Source organism: Crotalus tigris, unplaced genomic scaffold (genome assembly GCF_016545835.1).
Source record: "Crotalus tigris isolate CLP2741 ecotype Arizona unplaced genomic scaffold, ASM1654583v1 scf7180000019173.45859301935:6455823, whole genome shotgun sequence".
Lineage (NCBI taxonomy): Eukaryota > Metazoa > Chordata > Lepidosauria > Squamata > Viperidae > Crotalus > Crotalus tigris.
In genome coordinates, this window is record NW_024097414.1 from 5,754,924 (window position 1) to 5,767,841 (window position 12,918).

Below are 12,918 nucleotides of genomic sequence, written 5' to 3' on the forward strand. Positions count from 1 at the left end.
ATGCTTGTAGCCCAGAATTGGCAACTGGAAGAAGACGTTGACCTACATTGATTAGTCAACTATGGATTCAACTCTTTGGATGAATCTAGTTACACGGGCCCTGAAAAAAGTGACTTACAATCAGTCCTCTCGCTCATGACCATCGCAAGCATCTCCATGGTCAGGAGATCAAAATTTGGGTCCTTGACTACCAGTGTGTATTTACAACATTGCATCATCCTGGGGTCAGGTGATCCCCATTTGCAACTTCCCAGCGGGCTTCTGACAAGCAAAATCAATGGAGGAAGCTGGATTCGCTTAATGTCCAATGTGATTCATTTAACAACTGCATTGATTTATTAACAACCAGGGCGAAAAAAAGTTGTAAAACTGGGCATGACTCACTTTCCAACTGCTTAACAATGGAGATTCCAGTCCCAAATCTGGTCGTTAAGTCGAGGACTATCTGTAGCTTGTAAACCAGAGGATTTCAGGGTTGAAAATAACTCTGTGGCGGTGATCACCCAGAAGTATCGCTCAATAAATACCAAACAGATGGAAGTTTCTTGGGAACTATAGAACATTTTCCATCTGTTTGGTCACTTTGTTTACAGCGGTGGCCTCGGATTGATGCTCAGAGGAAGAAGAATGTAAATTTGGAGGTTTGATTTGTTCCTTTTCATATTCAAAGGAGCCTTTCATATATTTGCACTTCGCCAAAGATCCTTTTATAGTTTGCTGCAGCCGTCTGGATGGATAGCTTGTGGCCAAAAGCAAAAAAAACCCCGACGTGTTCAAAATCGGAACTGAAAATCTGTGCTGAGATACATTAAGATGTGGCCGGTGAAAGGTCCTATTAGTGAAGTAGACTGAAGGAAGGCGCCAGAAGGAGGCCACCTGGTTCCATGGCTGTCTTTGCTAACTGGGATTGTTTTGCCGGTTTCAGGTGTGGCTCAGTATGACTAAAGGCAGAATCCAGGTATTTGCCTTGATAAGCTCTTACGCGTTTATTCAGCTGAATAAAGACGGGCCCCCCTCTAAGGAAGAGAGAACCCCGAGCACACATTGACACGCGTATTTATGTGCTTGTTATGTTGTTTTACTTCATCATCCAGAAGCTCTAGCACACTCCACTGGCACACTGGAGATAAGATAAAAAAATACTGAAATAGTCATCCACCTGCCTGGGAGGTCTTCCAAGGACATCAAGCATTATCCCGAGGAAGGCCTGTTGAGGTAGTTGCGTTAACTCCTCATATGTTCCATCAAGACTATCATTGGATTCCTGATCAACAGGATGGGTGGGCATTGAAATCCGGATCAGCTGGAACATGCCAGGATGCGCATCCCTGCTCTAGTGTCAGGCCCAGTCAGTCAGATCCAAACATGAAGGGTTCACGTGGACCTACTCTATTTTCTTCCACCTCTACTACAAGAATCTTCCCCAGATTGTTCATCTTCCCTTGGGAACAGGCAGATGAGATTCCATGGAACTTAGAGCAGGTCAGTCACAGCTCTCTTAATAATAATAATAAAGTTGGAAGGAACCTTGGAGGTCATCAGGTCCAACCCCCTGCTCAGGCAGGAAACCCTATACCATTTTAGACAAATGGCCGTCCAGTCTCTTCTTAAAAACTTCCAGTGTTGGAGCATTCAACACTTCTGGAGGCAGGTTGTTCCACTGGTTAATTGTTAGGCTAGTTCCTTGCTTGACTCCTCCTTTCAGCCTGGCTGGCATTTTCCCAACATCTAGAGCAGAGGTCTCCAACCTTGGCAACTTCAAGACTTGTGGATTTGTGCACATGGCTGGCTGGCTGAGGAATTCTGGGAGTTGAAGTCCACAGGTCTTAAAACTTGGCAAGGTTGGAGACCCGTGATCTAGGGAATGAAGCAGGAAGCAGGATTGTGTTCTTCCCTGGAGGTACAGTGCAAACTTAACCATCTTTTTAATCAGTTGGTTAAGTTTGCACATGGGAGCTTGCAGTCCCGTTGACACCAACACATTTCTCCCGGGCACCAACCGTACCGCAACGTTGAGCCCAACCTCTGTTCAGGTATGTTCCATTCCTTAGCAATCTCTAGTGGGACATTCTCACCGTTTCTTCTCTGTCACCCTGGATTTCTTTTCTTTTTCTTTTTTCTTCTAAATACATACATGTTCTCCCGTGGAGCTTCTGAAGCAGCCCATCAAAAGGACCCATTCATTCCTCTGCTGGGAGATTCTTCCAGGGTCTCTCTGCAAAAAAAATAATAAAAAAACACTCCGAATTTAACCCAACTGTGTTAGTGGCTCTTTCTTTCCTGAGCTACATTAATGAAAGAGGGAAGGCTATTGATTTAGCCCGGCTGCTGTGCGGCTTATAAATATGCATGAGACTTTGGGGCTGTTTAACTGTGCTTTTTAATTCCCCTTGCATTGCTGACTCTTTCGGTTGCCAGCCCTTTGCTTGCATAGCAAGTGGCTGGGTGACGGCCCTGTGCTGACAGCTCGGAAGGCTTCTAGGGGGGTGTTAATCCGGAGTCCGTCTTTTAAAAAAGGAAAGGACTTCGATTCTTTCCAGCCGGTAAGGGGTAAAGTGGAGCAGCGGCTTTAAGGGCCTTTGGCACGTCTGCTTTGCTGGAACCACGGGCAGTCCTCGCTTAGCGACCAAAATTGGGATCGACAACTCGGTCGCCAAGTGGGAAAACGCATGGCCGAGGTTTATGTTAAGGGCATCAGGCACTTTGCCTTGATGGAACAACAGGCAGTCCTCATTTAGCGACCACACATGGGATCGGCAACTCGGTCGCTAAGTGGGAAAACAAATGGCCAAGGCTTATGTTAAGGGCAGCCGCCACATTTGCACGTGTGGTGGTGTTACAGGTGGTGTTATTATTATTTTTTAAAAAAGAAAAAAGAGCTAGGGCAAAGTTCTCTTTGTGTTCAATGCCCCCGCCTCCGACAACACCCAGCATCACAAATCTCCTCTTGGAATGGTTGTTGGAAGCTTATTATGATGAGCAGCTCAGAAGCTGGCAAGACCAGTCAGCAAAGGGCGTCTTTCGGGATTATGGGGGGGAGTTTTCAGGCCTCGGATCTTCTTGCAACGCATCTGGACAGGTGTTCGGTCTGGCTGCACAAAAAGAGGCAGCTGCGGAGAACGTGCTCCCGGCTGCACCTTTGAAATCCAATCCCAGCTTGACCCCCGAGACTTTACTTTGCATTACCAGGATAAATCCAAGCAGGATGGACAAAGGAAGCCCAGATAGGCTTCTATCTGGCCAGACCTCTAACCCCGATTGATAGTTTCTTTTCTGAAAGGTTGGGACAGTTTCCTGGGGACCCACTTATAGGCAGTCCATGCTTACCGACTGCCTTGTTTAGTGAACGAAGTTACAGGAACGCTAAAACAAAGCTTGGTATCCAATCCTCACATTCGTGACCGTTTCAGCATTCTCCCCCCCCCCATGGTCCTGGGATTGTTGTTCATGTGCTTCACAACCAGTGTGAGTTTTTGCTTGGGATGTGCAGCACTGCAGGGAGGGCAGGAGATAAAACTGCAAAGCATGCAGCCATGGGATTTTCCACTTAAGGACCGTGTTGCTTATGCCCACAGGAAAAAATGACAATAAAGGTGATCTGTCAATGGCACTGAAAAAAAGGTGACTTGGAACTGGTCCTTGCACTTATGACAACTGATCCTTGCACTTACGACTGTCACACCATCCCTGTGGTCACAGAATCAAAATTCGGACACTTGGCAACCCGACTGTGCTTACCAAGGGGTGTAGCATCCCGGGGATCCTGTGATCACCTATGGCGACCATTCCAGAAAGTCAAGTGGGGAATCTGAATTCGCTTAACGACCACATGACCCATTTTCCAACCAGGGCCAAAAGGTGGTAAAATCAGGCATGGCTCACTTAACAACTGCCTTGCTCCGTTACAGAAATTCTGGTCCTCTATTTCGGTCATAAGTTGAGGTTTATCTTTGCACACCTGCCTTTTGGTCTTGTTTTGGCTTGGCACTTGAACCCAACCAGAAGAACTTGGGGCGAAGACGTCCAGCCTGGGCAGGATGGAGTCCTGCTCAAAAGCCACATTACAGAGTAAAACGCCTGCTCCTTCCACCAGGGCAAATGAAATATTTCCCACTGCTGTGCCCTCCAAAGGAAATAAAATCACAGACTCAGGAATTCTTTGGCCATGCCTGGCTGGCCACGTCGAACGTGGCCATCCCAGCCTCTCCTAAAAGCGCCAGATTGGAGAAGCCCGCTCTAATGCATTTAACAAATTAGCAAAATTATCTATTCATAAAGATATGTTTTCCTGGAGGGAAGGAGGAGGAGGAGGAGGAGGGGGGGAGGAGTTTGGTATATTAAACAGCAGCACTCATTAATTTGGCAATTGGTTTTGTTTTAAATCTATGTTTTTTTTAAGCTGAGAAGGCCCTGCGTAACTTCTTCTGCCTTGCATTGTTAATGTTTCCCCTTCGCTTCTGACTAACAAGGGGTCTCGGGCAAGCTTGGATTTGCTCAGCGGAGATTTCTCTTGAGATCTCCTCTCGGAAATCTTCTCAGAATAAATTCCAGAAATGAGCTTCATGAAAGATGCAGAATTAAATCTGACATGAAAGGAAGACACACTGCTGGGATTTGGGGTGGTTAAGTCTCTGGCTTGGAAGGGAAAAGGGATCATGAAGGGTCAATGGGATTTTGGCGTGTGTCTTCGTGGCTCACTGTTCCCGAGCATTAGGCTTAGAATCATAGCCTTCTAGGACTGGGAAGGGACCTCGGAGATCTTCTAGTCTGACCCCCTGCTCAATCACAGAATTATAGTGCAGGAAGGGACCTTGGACCTTGGTTGGTCCTCTAGTCCAACCCTCTGCTCAGTCATTGGACTGGAAGGGACCTCAAAGGTCTTCTGTCCAACCCCTTGCTCAAGGCAGGAAACCCTACACCAAGGGTGTCAAACTGCCTGCCCGTGGGCCTGATGCGTCACGTGGAAGCCACGCCCACCCGAGCTCCAGCAATGGGAAAAAAGTCGCGATATGTCACGACCTGTCACATGATGCGGCGAGTTTGACACCCCTGCCCTACACCCTTCCAGACAAATGACGGTCTAGTTTCTTCTTAGGAAAGCACATCAGCCTTTCTTGTGGCTTGACATATCTTGATGATGCCCTGCGTGTTTTGGAAAGATGCATTTTCTCAAGATTGCAGAGAAGAAAATTTACAAGGAAAGTGATCAGAGAGGACCGCTTTGTCAGGCCAGGCGTGGGTGGGTGAGTGGGCTAGTCTCTGTTCTCTTCGCGTTGTTGTGGGAAGCCATTTCGGCATGACAGCACGTCGGCGTTCAGAGGGCTTTTAGGGATCCCCTGGGCTGGTTATCCTCTCTAATGAAGGGAATTGGGGGTTTGGTCAGCGTTCTTGCCTGTCGTACGCCGGGGCCCTGGGGAACTGTTTGGAAGCGTTTCATGTAAGGTTTTCCTCTAATCACTTTAACAAGCCTTGAGCAAAGAAGTAGAAAGAAGGCGCAGCCATTCCTTTCAACTGTGTTTCGGGGAGAGGGTGATTTTTCCCTTGGAAATGCTGCATGATGGGTAAAAAATAGGTCCTTCCGATGCTTTGCCGTTTGAGGACCAAAGGCTGGCACCACCAGGATAATTTCATAGCAGTTCCAAATCAGAATAACAGGATAACAGTGTTGGAAGGGACCTCGGAGGTCTTCTAGTCCAACCCCCTGCTCAAGCAGGAGACCCTATACCATTCCAGACAAGGGGTTGTCCAATCTCTTATTAAAAACCTCCATTGATGGAGCGCCCACAACTTCTGGAGGCAAGTCGTTCCACTGGTTAATTGTTCTCATTGTCAGGAAATTTCTCTTTAGTTCTTAGGTTGCTTCTCTTCTTGATTGGTTTCCATCCATGGGGTTCTTGTCTTGCCTTCAGGCGTTTTGGAGAATAGGTTGACCACCCCCTTTTCTTTGTGGCAGCCCCTCAAATATTGGAAGACTACTATCATCTCATCCCTGGTCCTTCTCTTCTTTAGACTAAGCATACCCAGTTCCTACAAGCATTCATTGTATGTTTTATCCTCCAGTCCCCTGATCATTTTTGTTGCTCTTCTCTGCACTCTTCCTGTAGTCTCAACATCCTTGTCTGCCTCTCTCTCTCCCTCCCTCTCTCTCTCTCTCACACACAAACATACATAAGACTTGGGAGATCCCTCCTCATATATTTTCATGGTCCCACCAGAGAACCATCTGGGTGGACAATGTGGGGGAGAGGCAGTCCCGTCTATTTAAACCTGATCTATATTCCCTAAAATCTAAATCTGTTTGTATTTAGGGTTCTGTTTTCTAAATCCAGATTGGTGGTTTCACATTTTTAATTGCCATCCTCAGAAATGAAGCAGGAAGACTTCGCCATCAGGGCTCTGCCTGGGAATGAAGACAGCAAGAAAACCTAATGCACCTAATAAGACAGATTTAATACAAATCAGATACATGGCTTGTAGCTCTGGAAACACTTCGCTTTCCTGCTTGTTAGGCACAACACCGAGGAAGGAAAAAGGAAAGAAAAAAAAAAGTACCCAAGAATTTTCTGCCTAGTTCTCCCCCACCCCCCCGCTTTTAATCTGCATTTTCAGCCTGCCGAAGCTGCTCTCTTGAACCTCTCCATTCCCCCAGCGCCAAATAACACATCCTTAAATGCAAGCCCTCTCTGTTAGGCTACAGGATCCGGAGCAAAACAGCTCATCCTTCCTAGTGGTCTTTGGTAGGCAAGGACCCCCTTCACCCACCCACTTTTTGACAGTTTCAGGACAGCGGCTGCTACCGGAAGACTTTGACCTTTTGCATCTTGTTGATAGCTTAAAAGATATTTCTTTTCAAAAAAAAATGCTGGGCAGGCAGACCCCTGGCTACTTTCCGCAGCCAGGTTCTTTTGTCTAACCAGGATGAGGGGCTGGAGATGCAACACTAGAGGGCACTGAACACAGCTGGGAGAGCTTTAATCTGCATGCATCTGGGGTTGCGCTCTGCCAGCTCGGGGAAGGTAGAGCGAAAAAGAAGGAGCCTTTTATGCTTTGCCATTTGCTTGTTAAAAGCTCCTCTGTGGAATCGAAAGCTGGATGCTAAGCAGGCCTTGCTGGCTGGAAGAGGTGATGGAGCATCCGTGTTTACCTGGGGTTTGGCCTCTGGCTTGTTCCCCGAAGGAAGGACCAAAATATAAATAGCGATATGTATATTTTTTGCAGCCGGTTTAATGTGGCTGGCGGTAGCCCAAGAGAGGTGTAATTTGAGATAGATTCTGCCTTCTCTCTGTTTACTTGGTTTGAAGTTCAAGAAGCTCAACGGTGGCTTTCTTCCAAGGACTGTGAAAATCCTCGTAGTTTGTTGTGTTTCTAAATACTCTTCTTATAGTCTTTTCTTTCACTCTGTTTTTCCTCCTTTGAAGATTTATGTTGTTTGCTATGAGTCGGTTTCCCAATTCATTGGCCATCTACTGAGCGTCACAGAGGTGATGGGGTCAGACTAGAAGACCTCCCAGGTCCCTTCCAGTCCTATGATTCTACAGTTGATCAGGGGTTTGGACTAGAAGACCTCCTTCCAGCCCTGTGATTCTATTATTGAGTTGGGGGTTGGACTAGAAGACCTCTAAGGTTCCTTCCAGCCCTAGAATTATCCTCCTCTTATACTTCTCAAGTGTTTAGTTGAGAGTCAAACTTGATTAGGCCAGTTTTTCTCAGCCTCAGCTACTTGGAAATGTATGGGCTTCACCTCCCATACACGGCTAACACACACGAAGTAAACTCGGTGGAAAGTAACCGTCTCCCGGACGGGCTGGTGCAGCTACTATTCCTCTTCATTTGCAGCTAGCCCTTTCCGCCGGGATGGTTCAAGCAAGATGGTTTGGCTGCTGACGCTTAGCTCCTTGGCCATCCTCACCCGCTGTTCTCCCCCCTCCCACTTCTGTGCCTTGCAGGGCTACCACGATCCCAGCCGGACCAAAATACTCCACTTCTCCATGAACCCAGCCAGCCTGGCCAAACAACAACGTCAAGAGGAGATGGCGAACCTGCGGGAGGAATGCGAACGCCTCCGGGAGAGGCTCAGAGTTTTAGAAGGTGGAGATGCTGGAGGCACCAGCAGCAGCAGCAACTGCTCAGGGAAACTGGAGGGTGGTGCAAATCTCCAGTCCCACCCCGAAATTGCTGGTAGGTACCAAGTTCTGCAATCCGATCAGTTTACCAGTGGGGCTGTTTGATCCAATAACAAAGGCAAGGCTTTGCAATGTGCTATCAAGAGCCATTTTGATACCGCAATCAGCCCAATTCACCCCTTGTAGTGTTTTGACAGCCATTGAAGTGAGTCTTTTCCAAGCTTTGCAAACTTGGAGATGGGGGGGACTTCCTGGCTTCCTAAGAGTTGATGTGTCCCCCCCCTCTTCAAGTTTGCCAAGGTCGAGAGATGCCGATTGTAATTGTTTGGCACGTGAAATAAATCACACACTTTTTATAACCAGTCAGTCGGGAGAGGAGTTCTAAGAATCAGGATGGGGTGGGATTTCCCTGGACCTCGGCTGTTCTAAATAGGGCCACTTGGGGAGAAACTAATTCCAAATCACGGCAAGGTAATATCCTGATTAGAACCAGACAAAAGTTTCACAGTTTAAACATATCCGTACTTTATATCCTGCTTTTTCAACGTCCAACTTCTCCTTCCATAGAACATTTTACATAGAAAGCCATCCCATGCATGTAGCTATGTATAAATGCATCTGAATGTCTGTTCCAGGCATTGTGGCTAGCTTAGCAAGTGTCTGTATCATATCTCTACAATCTAGGATTGTAACTCTGGGATATTAAATCTCTCTTCCTTTCCTTTCCTTTCCTTTCCTTTCCTTTCCTTTCTTTTCCTTCCTTCCTTCCTTCCTTCCTTCCTTCCTTCCTTCCTTCCTTCCTTCCCTTCTTTCCTTCCTTCCTTTCTTTCTTTCTTTCTTTCTTTCTTTCTTTCTTTCTTTCTTTCTTTCTTATGATGATGATGATGATGATAATGGTAATAAAGTTGGAAGGGACCTTGGAGGTCATCTAGTCCAGCCCCCTGCTTAGGCAGGAAACTTTCTTTCTATCTTTCTTTCTTTCTCTCTCTCTCTTTCTCCTCTCTTTCTTTCTTTTGTTCACTCTTGCTCTCTCATTAATCTATCCAAGATTGTACTCTTCCAGTGCACTTGCCCAGTCTATAATTGATTTGAGCAAATGTGTTGTGTTAGCACAGCTTTTCAGTTTTATGATGCATTTTTAACCTCTTCTACGTGACCCCAAGAGCTTCTAGCTATTGGACGGTAAAAAAACGCAATTCATAAGCCGACCGCTAAAGCACATGCCGGCAATTGAGTGGCAAATGGCGTGTGGACAAGGCAAGTCAAGGGCTACTTGACCAGGGAAATGGCATGAAGAACATTGCGGTTTGTTTTAATTGATATGTAAGTTGCTCCTCAGATTTCTGAGTGGAGAATAACATTTTTCAGCTCAGCTGCAGAGGCTGCAGCCATAGAGGTCTGGCTTTATTATGCCAAAGATATTTGTGGTAATCCAGAGCAGTTCAAAATTTAAGGTTCAGTGGATTATAATTACAGCAACAAAAAAATAATCAAGAAGACATTAAGGACGGCGATGCTGATAGGTTGGCGTAATAATTTCTTGGCCACTATTAAACCTCCTTGGATATGACTATGCCGCATCCTGGCTAAATGGGGTTCCGACATGTGGGTTAGGTAATGAGGGTGCTTTAATGTGGGTGCCAGAGTCCATTAAGTGTGACTCCACACAGCAAGGTGATCCTAAGCTCTAAATATCTTTCATAGCAGCAACTGGAGATCGTACTGCAGTTTTGGCAACGTGCCACCGAGCTTCTTGAAGCTTCTTCTCATTTGCTTTAGAACTTTCCCCACTAAAATGGAAGATAGGGCGCTTTTTTTTTTTTTTTTTTTTGAGGGGCAGCCACCTCATTCTTCTGGTCTTCTTTGGTATGAAAATGGCAATTTGTAGAAGGGGATTTGCGAATGGGGCAGAGCTTCAGCAGCTTCATTCTCTAGGTGGGCCAAGACCCTCAAGACTTTGATCCAGTGATGATCTCTTATCCAGTTAGGGCAAAGTTTTTCAAACTTGGCAACTTGAAGATGGGTAGACTTCAAATCCCAGAATTCCCTGGCCAGTGTGCTTGTCAAGGTTGGCTTTGTTGCATCTCCAAGTGTCCAGTGCCGGGAAAATCAGGAGATTCAGGCAGTTCAAATGAGTATAAAGATTTACTTCAAGCGTAAGTTCTCAACAAGATTCTGGCCAATTAACGATCAAGGAAATGAGCAGGAGATAATGACCGGGACTCATGACTTATGATGAGTTAGGCCCCTCCCTCGGGCTCAGCCTGGTCATCTCCTACACTGATCTCTTTAGCCACGAGGTCATGAGTGAGTCTTATATCTATCTTAAGACCATCTTTGGTTGATAGTCATGAGGCTGTGTGCTTGTTCCCAAACCAAGAATGTCATGTTTAGTCTAGTTCTAAGACATAACTGGGGACGGGTGTGTGTGTGGTCCAGTGTTAGTCTAATTCTAAGCCATAAGTTGACAAGGCTGGGTTCATACAACATGCCAAGTCAAATCCAGAAAGCCACATTTGATTTTGCTGCAATCTGCAGAGCTAAGGAAGCTCCAGCGTTTTTGAGCAATTGTTCTTATTCCACTCTCCCTTGAAAAAAAAATACACTACACATCAAATAATATTGACAATATGGGCCAGTGATGGAACAGAGTTCTCTCCCTCCCCAATCTTCCTTATATAATCCTCTCCATTGTAGATGATTTTGATACGACTATATTATTACCAGGAGTGATATCATAAGTGTTTGGGTTTTGTCTTTTAATTTTATAATGGGGCCTTTTGTTCTCCATTCTAGCATTCCGTTCTGGGAAAAGAGATTATTATTAGAGGTAATAATATTGCAGGAAGAAAGTTCAGATGGGGAATGAAATATCCCAAAGAAAAAAATAATGAACAGATCCTTCTTACAGTCAACATCAGTTTATTCTAATCTGCCTGCTGCAGAAGTCTTCTCTAAGGTCCATTTTAGGAGATCCATTTCTCATAGAATTGTTCTTCAGTTTTTAGCAGGGGAAGTATTTGGACCATTACCTAAGAAAGTTGAATGAATCCTATCCTTGCTGAAAGATCCATTGGATTTTAAAGATAATGGCACAGCTCTACTAAATCTGTGAAGGGAAATTGAATCTGCCTCTTGGCTGGACAACCAGGGAACAGCATAAGCAGTGATTATCCAGTGATTTGGTTCCAGTTGGCATCCATTCATGGACCACTTACCTTTTCATCAAGAACAAAAGATCAATCAATTTTTGTTCTTCCAGGTGTGGGATTAGCCCAGGGGTAGTCAACCTTGGCTCTTTTATGACTCGTGGACTTCAACTCCCAGAATTCCTGAGCCAGCAAAGCTGGCTCAGGAATTCTGGGAATTGAAGTCCACGAGTCATAAAAGAGCCAAGGTTGACTACCCCTGGATTAGCCAATGGACCGTATCAAAAGATATTTAAAACAACAACAACACTGGCCTACCTATAATCAAAAGGTAGTTATTGCAATTTCAAATCTTTCTCTCCCCCCCCCCCAAACATCGCCGTGTCTCCGTGGTCTGAAAGAACACCACAGTGCATTTATGAAACCCCAGGCTATGCTTCTTCTAAAACATACGTTGCCATCCCCCCAGGCATCAAAAGATGAAAGTGATCTTGAAATTCAGTCTGAACTTTTGTGGCTCCTCGGAAAAGGCTAACAGAGAAAAAGGAGAGCAGGTAATGAAAAGAAGTTCAAAAAACTTGAAGGAGTGCTAAAAGGATAGAGAAGGGAGCCAGAAGGATGTAAATGCCAAGAGACAGTTGCAAAGTAGGATCAGAAGGATTCCTGAAACAAATTCAGGGTTTGGAGAGACAAAAAACATCCAGCAGTTAAAGAGGCAGGAGCTGTTCTACTTGATCATGTTCTAATATGTTTATGTCAACACTTCTGAGAATATTCAAAGCAATTCATTGACATTTCTTGACAGAATAATAGAATAACAGGGTTGGAAGGCCCTTTGGAGGTCTTCTAGTCCAGCCCCCTACTCAAGCAGGAGACCTTCTACCATTACAGACAAATGGCTGCCTAGTCTCTTCTTAAAAGCCTCCGGTAATGAAGCACCCACAACTTTTGGAGGCAAGCTGTTCCACTGATGAATTGTTCTAACTATAAGGACATTTCTCCTTAGTTCTGGGTAGCTTCTCTCTTTGGTTACTTTCCATCCATTGCTGCTTCTCTGCCTTCAGGTGCTTTGGAGAATAGGTTGACCCCCTCTTCTTTGTGGCAGCCTCTTAGATATTGGAATGACATAGAACAATCCAGTCCAAGTTCAGTTCTATATTTACTTGCATCCTATAGACAGAATCTTGCCAGATTTAATCTTTACCACTCTCTCTCTAATAGATACACCTAGGAAATTCTAAGAAGTGGCCATCCTAATTCTCTTCCGCTGTCTTCTGTCCAGTTCTGGACTGTGTTGCCTTTTGTCATACCCTCCTTAGCTTGGAATGCCATGTCACTGTAATCCATCAAAGCACCTCCCCTTCCATAGGGACCCTCCCTCACAATAAGGCTTCACTCCAATTTTTCAATTTGGTGTAATGTTTCCTCAAGCTCAGAAACTTGAAGATGGGTGGACTTCAACTCCCAGCATTCCCATGGGCGTGGAATTCCTGGCTGGGGAACACTGGGAGTTGAAGTCCACCCATCTTCAAGTTGCCATGCTTGAAAAACACTGGCTTAACGTCATAACTTTTGGAGGGAGGAAGGTTCTTGTTTGTGTATTTGTCCCTTGTTCAGCCATTGTGTAGAGGGAAAGCACGAAAGGT

At 45.5% G+C, this 12,918-nt stretch overlaps 1 protein-coding gene across 2 annotated transcripts in view; it reads left to right on the plus strand.

Annotated features, from left to right (window-relative positions):
- Positions 1 to 12,918, plus strand: part of MAD1L1 (mitotic arrest deficient 1 like 1) — a 236,932-nt gene that overhangs the window by 139,403 nt on the left and 84,611 nt on the right. For both annotated transcript variants that reach the window (XM_039360495.1, XM_039360496.1), the window contains exon 16: positions 7,947 to 8,178. In XM_039360495.1, coding sequence (XP_039216429.1) covers positions 7,947 to 8,178 — 232 coding nt within the window. The remainder of the gene's footprint in view (positions 1 to 7,946; positions 8,179 to 12,918) is intronic.